General features: G+C 42.3%; 1 protein-coding gene across 1 annotated transcript; it reads right to left on the bottom strand.

Annotated features, from left to right (window-relative positions):
* Window positions 1-2839: 2839 nt before the first annotated feature.
* Window positions 2840-20685, bottom strand: LOC139693384 (uncharacterized). The gene is made up of 7 exons (XM_071591511.1): window positions 20273-20685; window positions 12085-12238; window positions 10073-10330; window positions 8060-8201; window positions 6955-7170; window positions 5633-5751; window positions 2840-3144 (listed from the first exon to the last, which is right to left on the bottom strand). Exons 1-7 carry the CDS (start codon window positions 20488-20490, stop codon window positions 3085-3087), a joined length of 1167 nt encoding a protein of 388 aa, XP_071447612.1. The 5' UTR covers window positions 20491-20685; the 3' UTR covers window positions 2840-3084.
* Window positions 20686-24813: the final 4128 nt, after the last annotated feature.

Here is a 24813-nt window from a genome sequence, read left to right on the forward strand (position 1 = left end):
TTACAGGCAATGCTTCCGTCCGTAATATATTTGAGAATCTTTAACGAACAACACTACTGCTCGAATTCACCGACTTCTAAAAACTTTCTTTTTCAACCAACGATTAAATCATCATCATAGAAAGTCTACGTGTAAATGCTGAATTTTACACGATCGTTGACAACTCATTATTCTTAAATTATCATACGACTAATTATTATTATTAGGTAATCTACCGGTTAAGGTAGGTTTTTGGATGGGCACAGCTACTAAATAAATATTTTGTGACTCCTAACAAAACACAAAATCCAGTATCCTACTCTACATCAGGTCCCTCTTCATCTCCGAGTACTTTCTTCCTCTCTTCATCCCGTCCAACAGTCCTATCCTATTCCTTACCTTTCCTCGTTTGCCCAACATTCTCCCCTCTATCGCAGCCTTCAACATCACACTGCCGGTCAATACCCCCTGCATCCACTTTTCTTGCCTCCATAGGATTTCTCCCAACAAACCCCCTCTTGGCCCACCATACCAAGTACTTCCTAATTTGTTTTCTTCTCTGTCCATTTCACCTTCTCCATTATTCCCCACACCCACATTTCAAAGCCTCCAGTCTACGACTATCCTCCTGCTTCAATGACCTCGTTTCCACGCCGTACATAGCTACGCTCCACATCAGAGTTTTTACGAGTCTTTTCTTAATATCCTTACTCATCAACTCCTCCCTGTCATCAACTCCTCCCTCCTTGTGAATGCCTCTTTGCTTACCGCAATTCTTCTGTTTACGTCCCTACCACATTGACCGTGTTGGTCCAAAACACTACCGAGATACGTTAACTGTTCTACCTGCTCTAGTTTTTGCCCACCTATTTTAATGTTGAGCTTGGCCTATTTCTTTCTAGAAAATCGCATAACCTTTGTTTCATTAATATTGATTCTCATCCCATACCTGTCGCACTGAATTGCCAATTCACTCAGCAATGCTTGCAGCCCCTTGGCTGACTGACAAACTAAAGCTTGGTCATCAGCAAACCTAACTCATTTTACGAATTCCCCGCCCACTTTAATTCCTACCTCCAGTTCTTCCCATGCCTCTTTGATCATTTCTTCTGCATACAGGTTGAACAGCAACGGTGATAGTGGGCAACCCTGCCTTACACCTCTTCCTAACACTGCCCAACCGGACTCCCCGTTCCCCACTCGTACCTGAGCAGTCTGAGACATGTACAGGTTGCGGATTAGCCTCCTTTCCCTCCAATCTATTCCTTTTTTCTGAAATATACTCATTAGTTTTTCCCAATTCACTCTATCAAACGCTTTTTCGAAATCTACGAAACAGGCAAATACCTCCTGGTTTTGTTCAATATTCCTCTCAATTAATAATCTCATTACTGCAATGGCATCAGGCGTACCTCTTCCCTTCTTAAACCCAAACTGATAATCCCCAAGTAATCATTTGCCCTACTCTCAATCCTTTGGTTTATGATCCTGAGAGTAACTCACGCTGCGTGGGATATCAAACTTATTGTCCTGTAGTGCTCACATGGTGTAGCTTTTACCTTTTTCGGAATAGGAACTAAAACTTATCTGACAGTTTTTCTTTCGAAACGAAAGGCTTACATGCATACATGCATATATGTATTTGAAATTAGGTATTATATTACGTAACTTTAAAGAGTTTTCGGTTTTCATCAATATGGATCGTTCCAGTTTTTAATCCTTCATTATGTGCTGTACCTTCAAGATGACTGTTTCCGTAAAAATCTTATTTCATCATATTTGCAAAGCATTTCGTACACTCGTGGTTACCATTGAAAAAGGATTTTAAACAATTTACTTCATTAAATTGTGCAATTATTACATTTTAAAGCAACGGGTCACTATGATAAATTTTTGAACAATTGCTATTTCAGAATTTTCGTCATTCAGGCTACTATCGACTGCTTCCGACGCGTTTTATACGTTTCAAAGGATGGCCCAGAAATATTGAGTACGACATTTGTTAATATCCATTTTCCTCGAAAAATTTGGAAAGAAAATTGTCGATGTCTGTGACCGTGCATGTTGGTTGGCGCAATTCTAACAGCTTCATAAATCTCATCCCTATCCAACGAACACTCGTCCATTAAGGAAGAATCGGTTTTCTTCGAATTGCCCTTACCCTTCCTCACTTCGACTTGAGTTGTAGTGACGATTACCCTTCAGTACGCTGAAGAGGGCTACTTTGTGGCCGAAATACGTATTCGTATTCACCTTTCTTATCCTCTCCTTTTTTACCTTTTACCCCTTTTACCTACCTCATTATCCTTTTTTACCTTTTACCCCTTCTTGACTTGTGGCGCTAGCCAACTAATTTCATTTTTACTTTGTTTAGAAAGGTAAACTGTTTACAGCTATTGGAGTTTCACATTTATTACTGGATAACGTTTCAGTAAATATTTCAGTGATTAAAGCTCCCTTAAAGCTAAAAGACTTACCGTTATTATTAGGAACCATTTAAATCCTTCAGTTTCATAGACAAAAATATTAAAAATGACAGTAAAATTCGAACCAGTACATTTTCATGCATTTAGAGTAATTTTTGCAGAAAATCCTATTCTTACGAGTTTCCATCAAATTTCGACGTATCTATTTCGACAGCGGCGACCATGCCTTTCTCGAGTTAAAATCTGGCGAGGGATAACGTAGCGGACGGCGTATTTAGTAGCATGCCAGAGATAACGGAAAATTTTAGTCCTCATCAGCGTTCAGCAAACATTCTACGAAAACACTGCAGAGGAAAAGAGAATGGAAGAGACTCCAAGAGGGTTTACACGTAATATTAAGTTAAAACAGAGATCCAACTGTCACACACAATGCATAAATTAGGGACAATTTTATTTTCTTAAAGAGCAGCCATATTAGAAGAATAATATCTTACGACATAATACGACCAGGAGGCAAGCAAGAAGTAATACCCCGTGAAAACTTTAAACAGCATAAGTACGATGTGCGTCGTTGTGAATGCAATGATAATTTCACGTCAAATAATAAATCAGCACCGATGGATTCCATGCTGGTTTTCGGTTGTAATGGGCTCTCTCGCGAAGGCAGTGACGGCAGTGTTCAGCTGGGACGAACGACGACCCGCAGGAATTTCCCGTCCAGTGCCGAGGCCAGAGCGCTCTGGAAATGAAAAAAAAGCGGAATGTGGGGTGGGCCTTACGACGGTGCACTACGGCACAACGACGCATCGATATTTATGAATACACAAATGAGTCAGCAAAGCTTCCATTTAAAAACCTCCCGATACATTATCACTTGAAGCGATATCGTCAGCAACATAGAAAGTCTCTCCGCTGACAGAAAGCACGTACAAAACGAGTAAGAAAGCTCTGTATGAAATATGCGTATGCATTGCGAAATAATGGGAAAGGGATTGAGGCATGTTCAAAATACTATATTTCATAAGTGTGCTAAAGGAAGAGCAAACAAGCCTCTCCCGGACGACTGAGAGTTTGGGAAGCTGTTCGTCACATTTTTGAACACGCAAGGATTCGGGAATATTATTCCACCAGGGGAGGTCTTATAAATCGGGGGACCGTAACCAACACAACTGAAATATTGACAACGACAATAATCAGATTTTCATAGTCAGCGGTAAAGCTCACCTGTAAAATTAGTTGGAAATTGAGTTGTGATTGATTGAATTTTAAGCCAAATATTTAAGGGAGGAGTTCTTTTCTTCCTCTGAGCTACCTGTACGTTAGTCAGAAGTCGCACCATCCGGAATATTTCACCGCGCACATATGTCATGACAAAAGTTTCTCAAACATTAAATTATTTTCGATACCGGCTTTAATCTTTCAAATTAACAGCTTGCTCATGAAAGGTTTCAAGGGACATGAATTTTACGATTTTTGTATCCCTTCATCGATTCAGTTATTATTATTATTATTATTATTATTTGGGATACATTGCTGTTAGGCGATAAGCCGGGTGGCAATGACATGATATAACAAACAGTAGTCATTCTTAAAACATATCACAGTGTCATTAAATAGTCGTATAGTAGACTTACAAAATAAAAAAAATGAGAAAAAACAATATATTTTGATACAGCCATACCAGTTAATTCAGTTGCTAAACAAAAAGGCCGTGAAGAACGCAAAGCGCATTCTCCATTACACATTATGTAGACAGTGTAACATTTCATCTTATGCTGAACTTTAAAAAAATAATTTGAGCTCATCTCTATGGTCAAATACTCCCTCAGTTACATTTCCTTTCGAAGGAAATCGAAAGTTTTTGGGTAAAATAAGCGATTGAATCCATTGCAATACATAACTGTTTGTAAATTCTTGCGATTAGAGCTCACCTTTGACAAAGTTTACAGTTCGTATTACTTCTTCCAAAACCTCCAATGAAGCTGGAAGTGTTTTTTAGGATTAGTACTTAACTGTGGATCATATTACTGTCACTTCCAGAGCTCTCATTTTTACTCAAGCAAGAAATCCGATACTCGCAGTAATTTAATTCCAAAGTGCCTCAATTACTGAGGCCAATTGCATTGAAATCCGGATGTTGCCCTAAACACGACTGGATCTCCATCTCTACAGCAGGGGCAAACATTTAATCACATTTTCCAAATTATCTCATTTGCCCAAAAATATTTTCTGATTCAAAGAACGATGACTAATTTCCCAAAGCAGCTGGGGCCCTGGTAGTTGTTTAATGAGGAGAACAAAAGAGAAAATCCTCTTTCAATGAATCCGCGTGAGCATATTAAAAAATAAACAAGTACTGAGAAAACCATGCCTCCGAGGCACCATGCCTAAGTCGAGTTCAATTGAAAATAAACCACATGCCGCAGACTTGATCTCCGTTTAACCTGACGCACGTTCCCATTGGGCATGTCTCTAAAATAGTTATGAAAAATATTACGATAGCATATGACCTTTAGATAAGGGATGACTTTAAAAGAATAACTGTATAAATAATGTCCTTGACTGCTGCATTGTGAATATATTTTTCATTCTTTGCAGTGTCCACCTCGTTCGAGTTTTCTCCCAGGTGGGAACTAAGGTTTGACGTAATCTGATTAGAAAATTTTCTCTTGACACAGACGACGCCAAAGCTGAGTCTTAGCAAGCAAACGCGAGAGAAAAATATCTTATTCTATGTATAAATATTATTGCTGCACTTTCTGGTTATTAAATAATAATTTGATCCTTAAATTGATTAAAAAATAATTCGCATCTTATAAAAACGATTGTCATAAATGGCATTGAAATTTTACATGAACTTCGAAGAAAAAATTAAAACAACTGCAATTTTATAGATTCTTACACCATCTACAGAATATTACATTACGCTGAATAGTGATCTTATTCCTCTCTTAAATACCCTGAAAATCCCCCAGTGTGCATTCCCCCATTGGCTAAGAATCTCTGTATTTAGACCAACTGCGTGTAAAATACACAAATCAAGGTAGGGGGAGGGGGTTCCCAGGGCATTCTGTTAACCGAAATATCACATAACTTGGGTGATTTTCACGTTGTCCAGAAGCATCACCTGGAATCAAACCTGGGTCATCGAATTAGTAGCTCAGCATTATGACCACTGAACTGGCATGTCTATTGATACCAAAAACGACGAAAACTGGGATCCTCACCTGGAAGTCGGTCATTCCGTAGACCGGACTGAGGAGCTCGTCGTAAGGGAATTTCCCTCCAGTAGCCTCCAGAAACTGCACAGCATCCTGGAGATTATCCGGCTCGTATTCGGAGTTACCTTCGACAGATGAGCGGTCCATCATAAAGGAAAGAGGACATTTTGGACACTTAACTTCTCGTTAATTTAAATCACAATCAATCTACATAATAAAATATACAGTCTTAAAAAAATCTATCACGTGATAGTAGCGCTCAAAATCGCTTTTTATCTATTAACGTCCATCCAAATTTTCCTATCACGGCGTACGTGCTACTGCAACCAATTCTCTCGATTGCTAGTACTTTTTCATTTTTTGAATGCAATTAAAGGAGATTTTTGCAAAGATCGTTAGTGTCCAATCTATTTGGAATGCTATCCCACAACAGCTCCCAACCTGTAATTTTTTAGAAATTTAACTTTTCAGTTACAACTTCAGGAAGGCATAAATATCATATTGAGGACGATGTATAGTTGACACGAGAGAGTAGCACACAGATAGCAACGAACAGAACACAGTTTGATCATTGGTCAGTTGTATAAAAGGACAAAATCCTCTTTTGGTGACCTTATTGGATACGTCAGTCTGTATATTATATATTTAACATACACACTCTAGATACGTAATGAAGGGTCTCAAATATAATATTTTACCAGTTTTGTGGAAACACAATTTAATTTTGGCACACTTTTGGGATTTGGTCCCACTGCGTGTCACCGCGAAAGAGGGCGAAGAGCGATGACGCCTTCTCGGGATTACTGGTAATGACAATTACTACTTTTCCCGTTTTATTTAACATTCTTTTAAATGAGTTGCTGCCAACTGTCAAGAGCAGTTCCCCCATTCCGAAGAACGAAACGTGATGTGTAAGATGAAATACGAACGTGAAAGCGTGACCAATGAGTTTTTTACTTTCATGCCCCTTCAGTCACAGTGTGACTTCAGGCGATTCCTTCAACCTGGCATTGGAATTCTAAAAGGTCAATGGAAGCAACCCATCAGTTACATATTAAAAATTCAAGAGAATATCACTGTCAAAAAATCATTGGATTGCACAGGATTCGAACCCAAGTACCTCGATTTCCAGCCTAGCGCTTTAGTCAGTTTTTCAACATCCCCTTACACTGTGAATTCATAAGAACTCCAAAGGCCGAAGATGTTCTGAGGAATTAGTAAAAATAAAAATGTAAAAATGCTCGCATATTATGCGCACGTTAGCCAGTGACCGAAGTTATCCTTGAGATACTTATCACAGTTTCCATTTGAAACGTTGTAATACACACCTATGACGCTGAGGCCCTTCGCTAGGATGGCGCCCGCCTCCAGGGTTGTGCCCGACCCCCCACCAGGGGGTGGCTGCCCAAGTAGGAGGAGACAGCCGCCGGCCCTCAGTCTAGCGTGGGGGCCCGCTGTCCTCGGACTACCGGCCCCATCGACCCCGAAGGCCATCACCACAACGTCCAGTCTGTCAGGGAGGGTAGCCGATGGTGTCAGCGGACCTGTGAAACAACAATGATGCTTGTTTAAAAAGGACGGAATCATTTACGGTAAAAGAAATGCCTCTAATAATGATCTGTCACGCCATTCTAAAGCGCCTTGGGAGGACGGAGTACGTTCATTTTCCCATGGGAATAATTATCGAATTCGTATTTGTCACTGACATTCCTTCGCAAGAGATGGGAGCAAACAAGTATAGAGAGGTTCATTTCATACAATTAGTTCTTTCATTCGTTTTTCAAGAGGCAACATCTAACACGATAATGTTGGCCGCAATCATATTGATATCCCTACCAATCAACCATTGAATGATATGCGCAATCAATTTTTACGACATTGCGGCGATGACATGCATGATAATTTAGCATGCTATCACCTCAGCTGGCACTTATCAAACCTTTTGGTTTATTTCGATACAATTAGCTCGAAGAATGGCAAAATCAGAGGAATAATTATGTATGTTACCAAGAGGATAAGTTTCAGGGGATAATTGGAACAAATAAACAACAAAGTTAATGACTGGCAGAGACTCGGTTTACACCCTATGGCGTAACCTATGATTTTAGGGCACTTATATCATAATTATTGATAGGGAAAGCATTAGGGTTCAAGGATGAATTGGAAACCCATGATTTTAACCTAATCGTAATTATTTCAACAGAAAGATTAATGGCTTACGGATTAATTTGGAAAGGTTCAGAATGGAGTTTCTAATAATTGAAGCGAAAAGCAACTTATTTATGTATACATTGCCGTGATCTGAAATTTACCGCGTTCGACATGACACAGGACAGCATCATCGCTTGTCGTCTTTTGAGAGCGCATGCACCGCAAGCGTGACCCGCGCCAAATTTCAATCTTCGAGGGTGGGAAGCACAGGCACTCACTCACCGGCGTCTTTGAACACGGGATTTGCGCGGAACTTGGCAGCCAGGCGTAGTCGGGATACGTCTCCTCCCTCACAGAACACCATGAAGCCGCTCTCGGCCAGCACGGCGCACGCCAGGATGCCCACGAGGCCGCCTCCGCAGTCCTTGAAACGGTGGGAGTAGATCAACCGTCACAAATTCTCACACCAGGGCCTAGGGAGTCGAGGCGAGAAAGGCACAGTTTCCCCCCTGCCAATCAAGCGAATGAAATGGATAGCGGTCTGCTAAGAATAATGTCCAAAATTCGCTTGATCATTTCTTTTGGTTGACTCCAACCCCCAAAGTAGGCATACACGCTCTCCAACGGATCTTACGTCCCATGTACCCTCTTTCCCCTGAAGTATTCATAAAATTGAATGACGCCCCCCTCCCAATAGTCACACGCTCATATAGAGAGGGAATAATAATAGCACACCATTGCGTGGGCAAGCGACGTCATCATTCGTGCTAACTACTATAACGCCTAGATTAAATCAATTTTTTTCTAAATAACGGCATTCGGATATTGGCCCAGATAGAATTATATTGAGGCTATGGGAAGGATATTAGTATGCTTTGGTTGACTAGCGAACTAACGTTCCGGAATTTAATTTTGAAGAGTTCCCCACCTACTTTTTTCCAACTACAGCCTATATATACGATAAACCATAAACACAGTAATCAACCCGAAGGTCGGTTTGGTATGGGTGATGGTAGAGTTCACCCGGCACTAAGCCCAACGGCGTGTGAAATTCACGCATCAGGGTAGGGGGCCAGTTCCTTTCCCTGTGCCGGTTAAAGTTTCCCAGGAAGATTAACCCGGGACCCGGGTGCGATTCCCGGGAATGACTCTGGGCACCTACAGCTCCACCCAAGGTATGTGATTTTACGGGCACCAGATCTTCCCAGGAAACCATAACCGTCACAGGTCGACTGTGCTGGTGACCTAACACCTCCCGCCGCACGTAATTGCGGCGCCTTGCAGAGAATGATGTACGAGTAGATATAGTAGCTGAAACGTGAAGTCGGAGATATATGACAAGTCCAGATCAGTCGCCTATCCCTCCAGCCTATTGCTATCTTCTACAAAATGCTCACTAGTTGTTCCCAGTTTATCAGTATCCCAGTATCAAATGGATCTAGCATATTCTTCTGGCCCAATTTCTTCCCCACAATTACTACGAATGAACCCACAAAAATGTCTCCTACTTTTCCCTAAATTTTTTAGAAGTCCTTCAAGGGAATTTGTCTATTCAACAGCCTTCTGCAATTGCAATTCCTGTAATGCCTTTTAATCTCGCAGTCTAGTATTCGCAGCCCTGAGCTATTCTTATCGACATCATATTCCATTTCTACATAAACTATCTGCCTTGTTGGCTATCTAAGCCAGATGGGCTTTCTATCTTTTCAGAGCTTCTCCTTCTTTGATTAATATTCTACTCGTTGTATGGGTGATAGTTTAAACGGATATTTCTGTCTTACACCCTTACACTAACTTTACCTTTCGCCATAGGGGATTAACGACCTCTAAATACAACTGTTGCGAAAATTATTTCAAAATTTTATGAACTCGGCGTGTATTACAAATTCCAGCTGTTGTTATAACATAGACCTGAAAGGTTTACTCCAACTGAGACGGTTTTATGATTAATCTTCCTTTTTGCCGAGTTCCTCCAAGTCCACCTTTGCACAAGCATAGTAATGTGCGATCGTTTCCCAAGTCCATAAGCAGCCAATGGCTCGCCGATAATTCAAATTGGTTAAAACGATGGTTATTTTTGGATTCAATTGTTGTCAGACACTTAGGCTGTGATTGGAATGCGTTACTGCAAAAGGCTAGAATGTTTGTAGGCCATCGAATGCCATCATCGCGAACGTTTTCACCTATCTCCAATTCTCGGGTGTATCGATGACTGCCGAAGGACTTTTGATTAGGAGTACCCACAATGACATCAGTGAGAGATAGAGGGAGGGATAGGGGGAAGGGTGGACAGACCTGCACGAGGGCGGTGGGTGGTGGTGCCGGCCTTCCCCCGTCGTCACCCCTCTGGCCCGCAGTCCCCCCCTCCACCCGCCCGGGAAGGAGGAGGAGGAGGCGACGTACTCCGGCGATGGCGGCGGCCAAAGGGCAGGCGGCGAGGAGGGCCCGGGCGTCCGGCACGGCGGGGGGCACCGCGCACACGGCCGTGCCGCCCCGCAGCAGCACATGCGACGAGAGTGTGCCTCCCAGAGCCCACGGTGGCTGCCCGCCATACTGCCAAATGCACAGAGGAAGAGAGAAAGAGAGTTGAATGAATTAAAACGGCGCGCTGCTGCAATCGCACTCGTGAGTGCGCGCACTCGCATTTGAGAAACGGAAAACAATTACGATTCTGTACTCAACTGCATTTAAAATGCTATCTTCACTTCATTACCATGGGTCACAAGGCCACACAATCCCAGGACTTTCTAGCCATGTTTTTCTCCTCGGTACTGTCGTCGCTACAAAGCCTCCCTTACACCTCCTGTCGTGGCGGGATCTCACGGTTTCACAAGGCGATAAGACCACTTTCAAATATACTTTACGAGCGGGTTTGCGCACTATAATTCACGCCATCTCCCTCTCTTCCTTAATTTTTAAGGAACAGTGGCAATTGAGATGCAGGGAAGAGGTAGTGACACTATTTTATGATATCATGTAATTCTTTGAGTACATACTAAAATGTAGTGGTAAATGTTCCCGGGAAGAAGAAGGAATACAAGTTGAGTGTTTAAGGTATCGACACACCGGGGCCAGGAGTTTAGTTGGTTACAGAGAGAAGTGGGAAATTTTTTTTTTGGTGCCGTTAATACAGTGCGCGCAGTGTGTATGATACACGTACAGAGACAGTAGTAATTAAATATGATGTGATTCGTCTTGGAGAAAATTGATAACAATCCTTAGGGAAAAAAACCCAAGTCGGCTAAACCCTAGCAAAGCCTTAGGGTTGAATCTAGCCTTTGGTAAGATCGTTGGACGAGTTGCAATGAAGGTCTCAGCGAGGTTCTCAAGGCACCTCTGCCGATATTTTGCAATATCAGAAAGTCGATGACGTCCTTTTCATACGCTCAGTTCTGATCATTTGGAGTGATTATTAATATTTTGGATGTCAGTCGCCCATTCGCATGTATGTTGCGTCGATTTGCATATTGTTTACGGGGCATTTAAATTGTGTAGGTGTTTCGCGCATTGAAATCACTCCCAATAATAGTTGCATCGTTTAACACCGGAAACGCCCTTTTTACTTATAACACTTCTCTTCCCTTCCCACCATATGTCTAAAAACGAGGGATCGAGATGTTGCGGTTGCTATCGTACTGGTTTCCCACCCAGAAGGCCCTGGTTCAAATCCCGGCGGTTTTGAATATTTTTCAGTGGTATCTCGATCCCTACTTGAGGTGCTTTGTGGAGGGCACTTTGAGTGAGTACGCCGTCCGTCGGATGGGACGTTAAGCTGCGGACCCCTTGGCGCCTTTCGTAAAGAGTAGGCTAATGCCGACGCCGGGTTTCTCTCCACCCTTCATCCTTTCCTGTCCATCCCTAATGGCACAAATGATCTCAGCTGTCGGTCGCCTCCCCTCAAAACTACTACTATACTACCACTGTCTTCAAACGAGTCTGTTGAGCGGCTTAGGGGTAACATTCCTTACAATCGTGTATACGGTTCGTTCATGTATACACATGCACCCACGAACACAAACTTTCTGTCACAAGAATGATAAACCATCAATAATAAGCACAATAAAGAAATATAAATGAAAACACTCATTTTTTTATTTCGATGGTCTTAACCGCCTTCATAAGTGTGAGATACTTCACTAATGCATATACGTTACACATACATTAAAAATATCATACTCTATCTCTTCAGAACCCACGTCAGAACATTACTTATGGTATCAATCATAGTATCTCGGCATACAAAATTTAACTTATAAACTAAAAAATAATATCAAGAGAAAGTACCATGAGAGTGAGGTATCACCAACCTTGGTGGCGTTCTCGCAGGCGACGTGTGCTCCCTGCCGGCAACAGTCGCACTCCATGCACCAGTTGAAGGCAGAGAACACCACCCTGGCGCCCACGTCCACTCCGGGCCTCTGGGACGCGACGACATCGCCCACCGCCTCGTGGCCGGGGATCCTGCAGAACGAGGGAAGGATGAAGCCATTGCACCCACAAGGACCATCAAAGGTGCCAAACTGCCACTCGCATTCGCTCAGCAAATGAAGATATCAACATGAAAATTTCACCATTTTATCTAGTTTTCTGGTTACCCACCATTCATTTTTGTTAATTTTGCAGTGAATGGATTCAATGGAAAATATAGTTAGCCAGTCGGCCAGCGGGTTAGCAAGCATTGCTAAGAGCATCAGAGTGTCAGTGCGATTGGCATGGGATGAGAATTAACGCAAAAAAATAGTTTTTGAGAAATATGAAAGTTTAGTTAAACATTAAAACAGGTGGGCGTCGAATACAGCAGCTAGAACAGTTCACTAATCCTGGAAGAATTTTGGACCAATTTGGTACGAGGGGCATCAGACAAGTTCATTAAGGCAAGGAAGCCTTCACAAGAAGGAAATAATCGATGGCATGGAATAGGAGTGAAAAGGTTAAGAATAGATTAGATAAAACATTTACGTGGGGCGCGGTTTTGTAGGGCGTGGAATCATGGTCACTCAAGCAAGATGATTGACATAGATTGGAGGCTTTAGAGGTGCGAGTATTAGGAATGATGGAAAAGGTGAAATGGACAGTAAAGAAATGAAGAAAGTAAACCAAATGAGAAGGTGCTGGGTATGGTGGGGGAGGAGATGGGATTGTTGGAAGACATGCTCTCAACACGGAGTCCCCCTCCCACGTCAAGGATTCTCGCGACATCTCATGATTTCAAAAAAGTTCGGGTTCCACAAGATCCGCGGTTTCCACACGAAGGTTTCCTTGTGGTTTTTCACCCCTATTTAAACCCGTGTTTTTATCTGCGGTAATATTCGTCCCTCCTAAAGCACCGAAGTGTATGTGGGTAATCTGTTTATTGCTGTTTTGATATTGACTTAAAAGTGTTTGACAATTTATATTTAAAGCATTAAGTGGTCATATTAACAAGGAAATCCGTAAGAAAATGCCAAGAGTTTTCACCAAATTCTCGCTAAATATTTACGGCTCTAAATTCCCTTCAAGTATAATAATAATAAGCACTTACCTTCCATGCACGGTTTCATGAATCTAATAATTGTTAATTCGATTATCAGACACTTAGATAAGAAAGATTTATTGATGAGAAATAGGTACAATTTGCTGAGAGACCCAACTTGAGATTTTCGTCCTTGATATGAGAGCTGGTAAAAAGGAGGTGATCATAATTTTTCCTATTCGCATGATTTATTGTGCAAAATTCCAAAAAACAGCGGGAGAGACCGCGACAATAACTTATAACGGAGTCATCCGGTGAATGTCCATTGCAATGCAACAATTTCAGAGTGTAAAAATCTTTCGCCTTGACCGGGATCCGGGTTCAAATCCCGGTCAAGGCGAATGATTTTTACACGCTGAAATTGTTGCATTATATTGAACGAAAAATTAAATTGTTGAATTTTTAGCTAAACTGTAGTGTATATGTCACGCAATACTGGGGTTAATTCAATGACAATTGTACTGCACATAAATTAAACATTAAGGTAATAATGATTATACATTAAGCTAACAATCGTTAAACATTAAGCTAACCAGAATCAGGCTCAATACCTATTCCGGCTTAAATTTCACCATCTTGTCCTTTATATTCTGACCCATCTCTTCCCTGATGACCCACAATCTATTGCTTCCCTTGTATTAAATCTGCATTAACTGTTCTTTCCGTTCTGCTTTGTACTCTCCTATTTTGTATGTAATGAAGTGAACACCCAGATTAACTCTCATGTCTGCAATTCTCAGTCCATCTGCTTAGATACAACCTTTTATTGATCAGAAGAATCCCATTTTCGATGTTCTATTTGTTTTACGTTCTTTTGTCTCGTTGGTTGGGATTCCGATTCATACATGTGGCAGAGAAGGAAATGCTATTACTTTATATGTAAAATTTTGAGTTTCTCTTCGGTCGTAACATTTTAAGGGTCTTTTCATCCTTCGGCATTCCCTCTGGAGAGCGTTAATTTTATGAATTGCCTTCGTCTACTTCGTTGGTTATTTCACATCTAAAATATAGGAAAATGGATCTCTATTCTAGCATGTAACCTTCGTTCATAATTATTGTTCTTATCGTGTGTTTCCCTAGGAATAAATAATTATACATATTAATAAGTATCCCAATTATTTTTTTGTTTTTGTTATAGAGTTTTTCAATTCATATGTGCTACTCAGTTGTCGTTTGCGCAATATCATTTCAATTTGTCTTATTTATTTTGAATAACAACCTGATTATCGGCAAATATCATTGTGTTTGGGTACTCCGAGGGTCCCAATTTTAATCCCTGAAGCTGTGTGTTCTTCCTTCCAATCTATCAAAGGTCAAATATATGTAGCAACATTGATGACATGATAATCCTTGTCCACCTCCATTTATGAGAATTTCTGGTATTTTTATAAATACTCTGAGTCACTTTAATCAGATGTTTAGAATATTTTATTTTTCCATCATTGATCATATCATATTTCTGTTATTATGGCCAAAAGCTTTTTAATGATCTATGAAAACTAGGTGCATCTCTAGGTTAAACTCTCTTCATCTCAGTACGTTCAACATGAAAAAATCGTCTCTACAAGATCTTCTCTTCCGGAATCCAGTTTGTTCTTCTAACAATATATTATATGAGACAGTTTGAAGCCTCCCGTTGATTCTTTTACTACGTATGTATATTTTATAAGCTACATTCATATTATTAATGCCCCTTTGGTTCTCTGTATCCCTTCTCCTTTTCTGTACAAAGAACTGATCACGGTCATTCTTCATTCATCCGGTATTTGGTACCTTGTCTGACACATGCTAAGAGAGGTAATATTCTATTTTATAATTTTATGTCCCAACGCTTCATCAGTTCAGAATTAAGCTAATAACATAACATCAAATTAAATTAGCCCAAAATAAAATATGATAATAAAAAGTTTATCATCTCTCTTTATCAAAAAATCGTCAGATTTTGTATTAGGGGGAAAATCTTCCAGTTGACGTCGTTTTTCTACACTTACTAAAGCTTTCGGCAACAAATCTTATGGCAAGATAATCACACAGTTAGAATCCCATGGGATGAATGAAAATAACTCCGCCAGAATGGAAAGTCTTGACATGATCGTATCCAAAGAAAGGGTGGTACATACATTGCGCTAATTATAATGCAACCGACGCTGCACCAGAAGTTTCGCAAGTAACAGTCATCTTCTATTCCTTTTTTAAAACTAACGACAACAGTACCGTGGTTAAAAGTGGACGGCTCTTATTGGCGGACGATGCAGTCGTTTACATATGTGTTGGCAGCCCCGAAGATTGCAAGTGTGATCAGCAACTTAACGCAATGCAGCGCAGGTGCGATGCCTGGTTCTTGGAATTACAATTAAAGAAGTTTGAAACGATGTCTTTTAGGAAAAAGAGTAATTCACCTCCGAATACCTCCAGGATCAAAGATGTCGAAATGTCACATGAAAAAAACATAAAATCCTCGTAAAGTGGGTTTGTTCGCCTAATTAAATCGTTTACAGCGAAGAGGACCAAGTAAAACGTCACTTTTAATGAGCTTAGTAGCGTGTCTAAAGCATTGGAGAAACTAGGTAGGGAATCACCCATACACTGAAGGTTAAATTACAGTAGTATGAATACGCGGAACCAAATTTCTTCTCTCTTAATCCACGATACTTACTTTCTGAGCTAATTGTAATTCCCATGAAGTATCCCAGGAGCAAAACTCCATATACTATTTTTAAATTAATATAAAAACACTGTATACGAACATGTTTCTATTAAAGTTGCTATCCTCTTTTAAAGAAGAATACGAGGAGCGCTCAAGTAATAAAGTCACCCCATTTTCTCTGAAGGACTAGAAGTAGATATGTAGATGTAGAAAATGATAGATAACTAGATTCAAAAAAATGTTGCCGAGCTTGAAATACACTAGTAATAATTATAAATACAGGTATATAGCACAGATGGCTGCACCGTACACTGTGCAGGTATAGCTTCCGCTAGAGTGAGAATAATTTTCACTAAAGAAATAAGCGTGTTTTAGTGTACAAGAACAGCGCGTGATCATCAGTTTTCTTCACTTGCGTCGTCAATTGATTGAGACCGATGAAGTTCTAGATTGAAGAATGTGCGTTCTTGGGTGCGAGTCGGCTCAAAGAAGGCCGTACGTCAAGTTACAAACGAACCATAGAAGCTTCGGCCACGGACAATCCAATTTCTCCAGCAGGCTTAGGAGACCCCCACAGAAGTGTTCTCGGCGACCATAGAATCGTGGCGTCGAAGCTATGAAAAATAAGTATGTCTACAGTGAGAACACGTTGAGGAGTAACAGAAGTGTCAACTTCCTGGCGAACGTAGTTTGACAGAAAAATTAGGCGACCTTAGAACTTGAACTCATATCGAAGCAATAAATTTATCACAAGCCAAAACGTGGGTGGTAGATCACATTGGAGGGGTGACTTATTTACTGTCTTCTCATACAAAGCCCCATGTCCAATTTCTATCACTATTTTTCAGAAGTACCATTCTTTCTAATCGTAGTTCCACGTATACACACTTCACGTCGCCTCCCTCTCCTTGAATGGGACAGTAAATTTTGGGCACTTGGGCGTCTTTTTGTTAAGAGGGTAGGTTAATACTGATGTCGGATTTCTTTCCTTCCACCCCCACTTTCCTGAAGAGTCTACCTCAACCAAATTACCCAACAATCACCTAATGGTGCACTTAAGCCGTCGATTCCCTCTACTGATAATCACTATTAAAAAAGTTAACAGGAAACGCTCGAACATTAACGCAAATGCAAGAGATGATGTGAGGACGCCTCCCGAGAAGACTCCGTCGCCGAGATGGGATTTGACCGAGTAGACCGCCGAGGATGTGTGGAATGACGTCCCAAGGGGCAAATTGCATGGAAAGCGGGGCGAATCGCAACACGGCCGCTTTTCCGCGGTCGTGACGTCAATCCGAGCACCCACCACCGCCGTCGCCCTAAAGAATGGAGCCTCTGTTGCCGGCAGAGATAAACCAAGACCTATCACGGGCTATTCCTACGCTCATTCTCACGCCTCAGTGCCAATTACAGCATCCCCAGCTCTTTTCTTTGATTCCCCCCGGGGTGGATGCTCGAAATTCGTCACAACTCATCCTTTTTTTCATGTCAAAAAAAGGAAGTCGCTCGCGGGCCGATAAAAATAGGGCAAGCTCGCTCTCTCGGGTTAGTGGCGAACTGTTGACCCACGAGACTAAATAAAACAATTTCTTAACTTGCATTTCCTCCGTTCCCGGATTGAAATGGATCTAAAATCGGGGAGATGCCAAATCTACATTAGCGCAGAAAATATAGAGTCAGGTCAGAGTCCTGACATCGAATCCCATGGTTTCTCTAGGGTAAAAACATTTTCAAAACCGTAAATGGTGGAACTAGCGACAAATTCTCCCTTTTTTTTACATGGCGCAAAAACTAAAATTCTACCGAACTACTCCGCGAAATCCAATAGATTCCCTATCTATAATTTTCTCCAATTATACGGAGTCATGATTTCCGGAAATACGCCATCTATTTATGTGGTAGGATCCATGCACCCTCTTGCCAAGGAGAACCAATTCTTAAGAAGAGCGCCAATGAAGTAGAATGTGACGACTTTGTTCAGTAACCAGCGGAATCTTCACGAATCGCCCCAAAAATGTTAGTTTAAGGTACGCGGTCACACCACGGCTCTTCGAACACCTTCATCCACCATCTCCACAAACACCCCCTGGAGGAGCCGTGTTGTGACCGCGTACTCTTAACTCTCCAACGCCTTACATTCCTTCGCGCACTCAACAAGGTGTGATCTAAAAAAGACCGGACTGATTTTATTCTGCGCAAACCATTCAACAGATCGAAACTAGACAAAGTGCGCCATCTAGAGAAACATCTGACGACCAAAACGAGAGGTGTTGCGTTTTTTTTTACGTCGAGTCGTTACGCAGCAGCAGCGGTACGTGTCTTAACCTGTTCGTCGCCGTGTGCAACGGCAGCAATGAAGGAGCTTGAGGAACAGCGTGTGTGACAGAGGAACGGCGCTGATCGTGACAGAGTTTTTCGCCAGAACCGGAACTTCCGTGATCCCGCAGCCATCCTACTCTCCAGATGTGGCTCCATCAGACTTTTTTTTGTTTCCAAAGTTAAAATCAACCTTGAAAGGGCGCCGATTCGACTCTATTGCGGACATTAAAACTAATTGTACAGCGGACCTGAAGAGGAACCCTAAGGCGGCTTACCAGGCAGGGTTCCAGAGCTGGAAGAAACGTTGGCAGAGGTGTGTCCTCAGCCAAGGCATGTACTTTGAGGGCGACAGGTTAGATTAAGCTGTATTCGTCGAAATAAACTAGTTATTAAATCAGACCTATCTCTTTTTGATCACACCTTGTAGGTGGAAATAAACCAGAGTGTGGAAACACTGATGCATTTATTTTTTAAAGTTATCTACCGGTTAAGGTAGGTTTTGGATGGACACAAAGACCAAATAAATATTTTGTTTCTCCTGACAAAAAAAACCCAACATCCCACTCCATAAGTCGCTCTTCATCTCTGTATACATCCTTCTTCCCTTCTTACCGTCCAACATCCCTATCCTATTCCTGTCCTTTCCTTGTTTGCCTAACGTTCTCCCCTCTATTACAGTCTTCAACACCCCACTGCCGATCAATAAGCCTGTAATCTATTTTTCTTGCCTCCTTAGGATTTATCCCAACAAACCCCTCTCTTCGCCCCCCATACCAAGTACTTCCTCATTTGTTTTCTTCTCTGTTCATTTCACCTTCTCCATCCTTCTCCAAACCCACATTTCTAAAGCCTCCAATCTACGCCTACCATCCTACTTCAGCGACCACGTTTCTACGCCGTACATAACTACTCTCCATGTAAAAGCATTTTATTAACATCCTTACTCAACGCATTAAAGGAGTGAATAGTCGGGCATTCAAAATTTCTCGAGAGCATTGCAAATAACGATAGTTTCCCACTCCGATGTGCCGACTAGGGGGAGGCCGTGGCGGCGTTCCTCCCATTAAATACCTCCTTGGGAGAGGAAATTGGCATGATTCTCCCCAATCTCCGCTATGCCCAAATCGGTCGCATGAACATCTCATGCGTAGTAAAACACTAATTCTGAGCTCGAATCATCAAGAACCACATCAGGGCATCATTTACGCGACCACATTCCTCACCTGGTTGCCCTTTCTTATCATTCACATCTTATCTGCCGCGGGGGGAGGGACGCGGCTCGGAGCGAGATTTACTTTTTTCAGAACGTATTCGAGATTTCACTCTACATTCTTATATAAAAAAAAACTTGACCCGATCGCGTCTTGCAGCGGTCATAATTTAAAAAAAAAATATAGAGAAAAATGTTGTGGTGAAACAGTGAGTAACCCTTTTTTTTAATGCATCCAGTCACAGATTAAAAGCAAACAAAAACAGAAATTTATTCCTAGAATTTTTAATTTTTATCAACATGCTTCAAAAGTGGAATTTCCATTGGATGATCGCTTCACGCGCATGAACTTTCGAACATAAAAAGTGGCAAAAATCAAAGCTTTCACGGAAAACGTACGGAAAGAGTTTTTGAAACTTTTTTTACAAAAATTTTGCTGATTAAGCTGATCTGACGACCGTACTATTACGTAAAATACGGTTGTTGTGCTCTGGATAAACATTGCATAAACATTACATTTCTAAGGGAGGCAAAACGTTTTTAAGGTGAACCAACTCTTCAATTAGAGTCATTCGACGAGTGGAAAACTATATTCAGGGAAAAGGTGTCCTGAATCGCCCTAGTAAACCCCTGTCCACTGTGGTGAGTCGTAGGGTCTCCGAGTCTCCTCTAACAACCCCACACAGGTGGGGATGTTAGGTTAGAAGGGGAGTCGATGGGTTCAATGGTGTGGGGCACGACTACAGCAAGAGCCCATGATCAAACCTCCCATTCGTTCGGTGGAGTGTCACGCAGGTAAGTACTCACAGGGCGTCGGTGAAGTCAGCGGCGCCGCCAGGGGCATGGACGAATCGGCGAGCATCGGCGTGGCAGAGGCCGGCAAGGCGTACCCGGATGAGAACCTCTGAGTTCCCCAGCTCCTCGAAGGGTACCCTGCAGCGCTCGACCACGAAGCAGGGCCGGCGGGAGGGCCCCACGAAGAGGAGGCAGGTGGCGTGGGTGGGCAGGGCCGGCTGCCGAACCATCGTGGCGCCCCCAGCGACACTCCCCGACGATTACAACGTGCCGGAGGCGGACACGGAGGGGGAGGAGGCGATAGTGGCGGGGTAGAAGGCGGCGGTAGCCGCCACCACCACCTCCGACGAACGACAGAGGGAAGGGATGAATGGATGCAACCCCCTTTCAATGGGGAGGGAGAACGTTCCCTTGAGCGCACACGAATGAGGTGGCGGTTTCCCCGCCGCCGCCCCCCCCTAGTCGCTCCACCTCCGACGAACGACAGAGGGAAGGGATGAATGGATGCAACCCCCTTTCAATGGGGAGGGAGAACGTTCCCTTGAGCGCACACGAATGAGGTGGCGGTTTCCCCGCCGCCGCCCCCCCCTAGTAGAGCGCCTTCCCCTTCCGTCGACACTCCCTCCGCCAGAACCCTTCAGTCAGACAGTCGTTTTGGACATTCATTCAACCGGGCACTTAAAACCACAACAGGATGACGCTGGCATGCACGTACCAAGGGCGCTCTCTGGAGAGCAGCGCGCGGCCGAATGGGGGCCCGCCCCCTCACAGACCACATGCTCACCCTTATAATTCTCGCGAGGGGGGCATAGTGGAACAATCACCGCCCCATCGAGCAAGAGCCCCACAAAAGAGATAAGTCTGAACACTCTCTTATTCCAGCAATTGTTTTCTCGGCGTAGGAAGGAGGGGCGAATTGGGGGGGGGGGAGAGCGAGCGTGTGCGTCACCGAAAGATATTTCACTCCAACCCCCCTCTCTCTCAAGGACGACGGCGGAGGCAGTTGATAAGAGCGACGCGCGCTTGCTACGAGGTCTCCCTGCCCACTGTTTCTCGACAGGTTACACTGTTGTTTGGTCTCCTGTTCCCAGAAAATATGTCTGTCCACGAAATATTTGAACTTTGTTATCCAGTCATTTTGCGATGGAAGTGTTGCCGTGGTTCCGTCGAGGGTTATGAGGAGACAGTTTGGGGTTTAGTCCAAGGCGGTAGATGTGGGGTTCACAGACATATCCAGAGGGAGATAAGCGGCGGGTTTACAGAGGATATGACAGGAGTGGTGAGGGATTGTAATTTGAGAACTGGAGCAACTTGCCCCGTGACTTTCGGCGTCCGAGGGAGATGCCCCCTCCACGGTGACTATCATGCCCCGTCGCCATGGCGACCACCGCTACTCGAGAGAGGAGGGACGTGTGTGTGGAAAGGGTAGCAATAGCGAGTTTTCTGAGCTACCCGCAATCAGTTTAATCAAAGGCCGCATGGCGGCGTCATGGACGACCGTGGAATGCACGATTTTTAAATGGAAGAGTTTTGACTTAAATTGGGGCAAAGAGCATTCGCGAAGGTGGCTATTAAAATTGGTAGCCCCCAGAATGAATATTATGCTAGGGATTAAAATTAACAATTTGCTGGATTATATCCTCCCTTGCTGGCCTATCTACGACTTAGCCTTTTGCAACGGTGCAAACCTTAAGTCTCAACTATCATACTAAAGATAATATGAAAAAACTATACTAGAGTGGTGCTTATAGACTTGAAGTGCCACATTTGTCTAGGGACATATGAAGACCAATGAGGAAGGATTGTAGAACATAAAAATTGCCATCTTGAAGTTACCATACTGCACTACCAAGACTTAGACTGGATCTTCTTGAGCAACTCGATGTCATTAGAAATAAAAAGGTGAAACTGCTTGGTGAATGACATTTTTTATCCTTACCAGTTGCCACACCTCCAACATGACCCTTTACCCTCTCTACATTAAAAGAATTCCTTCTCTTCTGGCCTACTCCCCCAGTTCCCTTTCCCTGCCCCCTTCTCACTCCCTTTCATAATGCCTACAGTCTAATTACCCTTTGCCCACCATCTGGGCATACTGTAACCCCTTCCCAACCCATAATCCCCCCAGTTCTTCACAATGCTACGTAAAGATCATGTAGTTTCTCTGCATATTCCTTCTACCTTTCTTAAATCTTCTCTGATTGAACATGTTTTTCCTGACTTATCTTTCATTGATAGCACAAATTTTTTCTTCTTACTTCCTGAGAGCACTTTCACTTTCATGTGCAGCACACCAATTTCACCCATTATTTTTGAACTTTCCATACCCTCACTCTTCATCTTTCACTCCGTTTGTTTTCCACCTCAATTAATTATTTAACTCTTTTAACTAACGCAGTAGCTACATTCTTCTATTTCCTTCTATTGTCTATATTTCTAATCATCCCATCTGTATGAAAAGAGGCATTTCAGGCGTGATATGGTGGAATATCATGATTAATTAAAAATTGGCAATTTTCCTCAAAATAAAATTTAATGCGACTGGTTTCGATGTAACTACATCATCATTAGGTGAACCTGATGATGATGAAGTCACATTGAAACCGGTTGTATTAAAATTTATTTTGTGGAAAATTGCCAATTTTTAATTAATCTTCTCTTTTATTCATTGCTTTCTTTTTCTGTTGTTTAATTTGTGGCTTGTGCTATCCCTTCTTTGATATGCTCCATTTTTACTGTTTTACCCAGCTTCCTTTCCTCACCAATTATTTCCTCTACAACCTGCTGATATTCCTTTTCTATTGTTTGGATTGATACTTCATTTCTTTTGCTAACCCATCTTCCCTGCTTTATCTTATTTAATCAGATGCAACACGGGGGGATCGAGATGGTGCGGCGGCTAACGTACTGGCTTCCCACCCTGAGGGCGCGGGTTCAAATCCCGGCGGTGTTGAATATTTTTCAGAGGTATCTCGATCCCTACTTGAGGTGCTTTGTGGAGGGCACTTTGAGTGAGTACGCCGTCCGTCGGATGGGACGTTAAACTGCGGACCCCTTGGCGCTCTTCGTAAAGAGTAGGCTAATGCCGACGCCGGGTTTCTCTCCACCCTTCATCCTTTCCTATCCATCCCCTATGGCGCAAATGACCTCAGCTGTCGGTCGCCTCCCCTCAAAACTACTACTACTACCAGATGCAACACTTCATTATTGCTTAATTTTTACATAAATCTGTATCTGACCCCAGAAGAGTGAATTGATAACACTGTTCCATAAACTGTGCCTCATTATAGTAAATTTTAACAGATGCCATTCTTAATCCCCAGGTATTATCCATATTACCTATTGAGGTGCTTTAATCATGTTCTTTTTGATGAACCTATCTTCTGCAGAACTCTAATAATTACTGCCCATGGGCATTTTCTTGTTCCTAAACAGTAGTTCCCTACCCTCACTACAATCTCTTCCTTCACCTACTGTCGCATTCCAGTCTCCCATCACTATCAGGTATGTCCCAACAGGAACACTCACGATTTTATTCTCTGATTGTACAACATATCTAATTCTTCCTATCTATGATTGCTCGGTGGCATGTAGAGCTTAGCAGTGTCCAAATTTGTTGGTTTAGCTTTTATTTCTACTAATTATATTCTAACGACACTTCTTCCGACCTTTTTTGTTCAATATTATTTCCATCCCTCACTGGCTCACTTCCCCTATGCTGCATAATGAAGGTCTAACTTACCTTTGAAGTATTCTACTCGAGGGTCATACCAGTGAGGTAGATTCTTAGCTACTGCAGGCTGAGTTCCATAGATACCAGGTTTCATTATCTCTCTGGTTCTGTTCATATTATCATGGAAAAGATGATTCAATTGGTTTCCCATTGCCTTCCTCAAGTGTTTTCAACACGACACCATCACTCAAATGTCCACCCCACTGGGATTAGATACCTTTGCAGCAACCTCACTAAGGAGCAGATGCCATATGGACTAACTTTCGTTAGGTTCCTACCCTTTGACCTATTTAGAAAGGGCGACCCTACAAGGAGCAAATATCATTGCTCCCAACAACAAGCTCTAGGGGTCATCAGAGCACACAACCCCATCCACCATGTCAAGGTTGTAGTCCGTGCTGAATGGGCAGTGAGATTATACTGCCCATTTCTTCTCCTAAGTAAAGGTACTCAAAAATTCACAAATTAACTGTTATTAGCTTCAAATGTCTGAGATCCTCACATAAAACAGAATACCTAATCTACAAAATATATTGTTTTTTCTGAAATAATCGTTTAACTAACAATTTTGGGCCTTTTTTAAGGTACCTAAGCAATTAATTTATCCATTATATTTTATCAGTCACTGGCATAGTTAGAGAGACCAATAAAGGGTGCACATGCATTAAGTTTTGAACTAATATCTTATGTATGAGTAAACACATTTTCTTGAAACAATCAGTATCATGCAGCACACTCCTCCATGTTTGAAATTATATGCAAACACCAAAAAAAATTACCAACTTATTATGGCACAGGAATTCAGCATACAAGAATTTTC

The sequence above is a fragment of the Hetaerina americana genome, unplaced genomic scaffold (assembly GCF_022747635.1).
Source record: "Hetaerina americana unplaced genomic scaffold, ioHetAmer1.1.p SCAF_48, whole genome shotgun sequence".
NCBI lineage: Eukaryota > Metazoa > Arthropoda > Insecta > Odonata > Calopterygidae > Hetaerina > Hetaerina americana.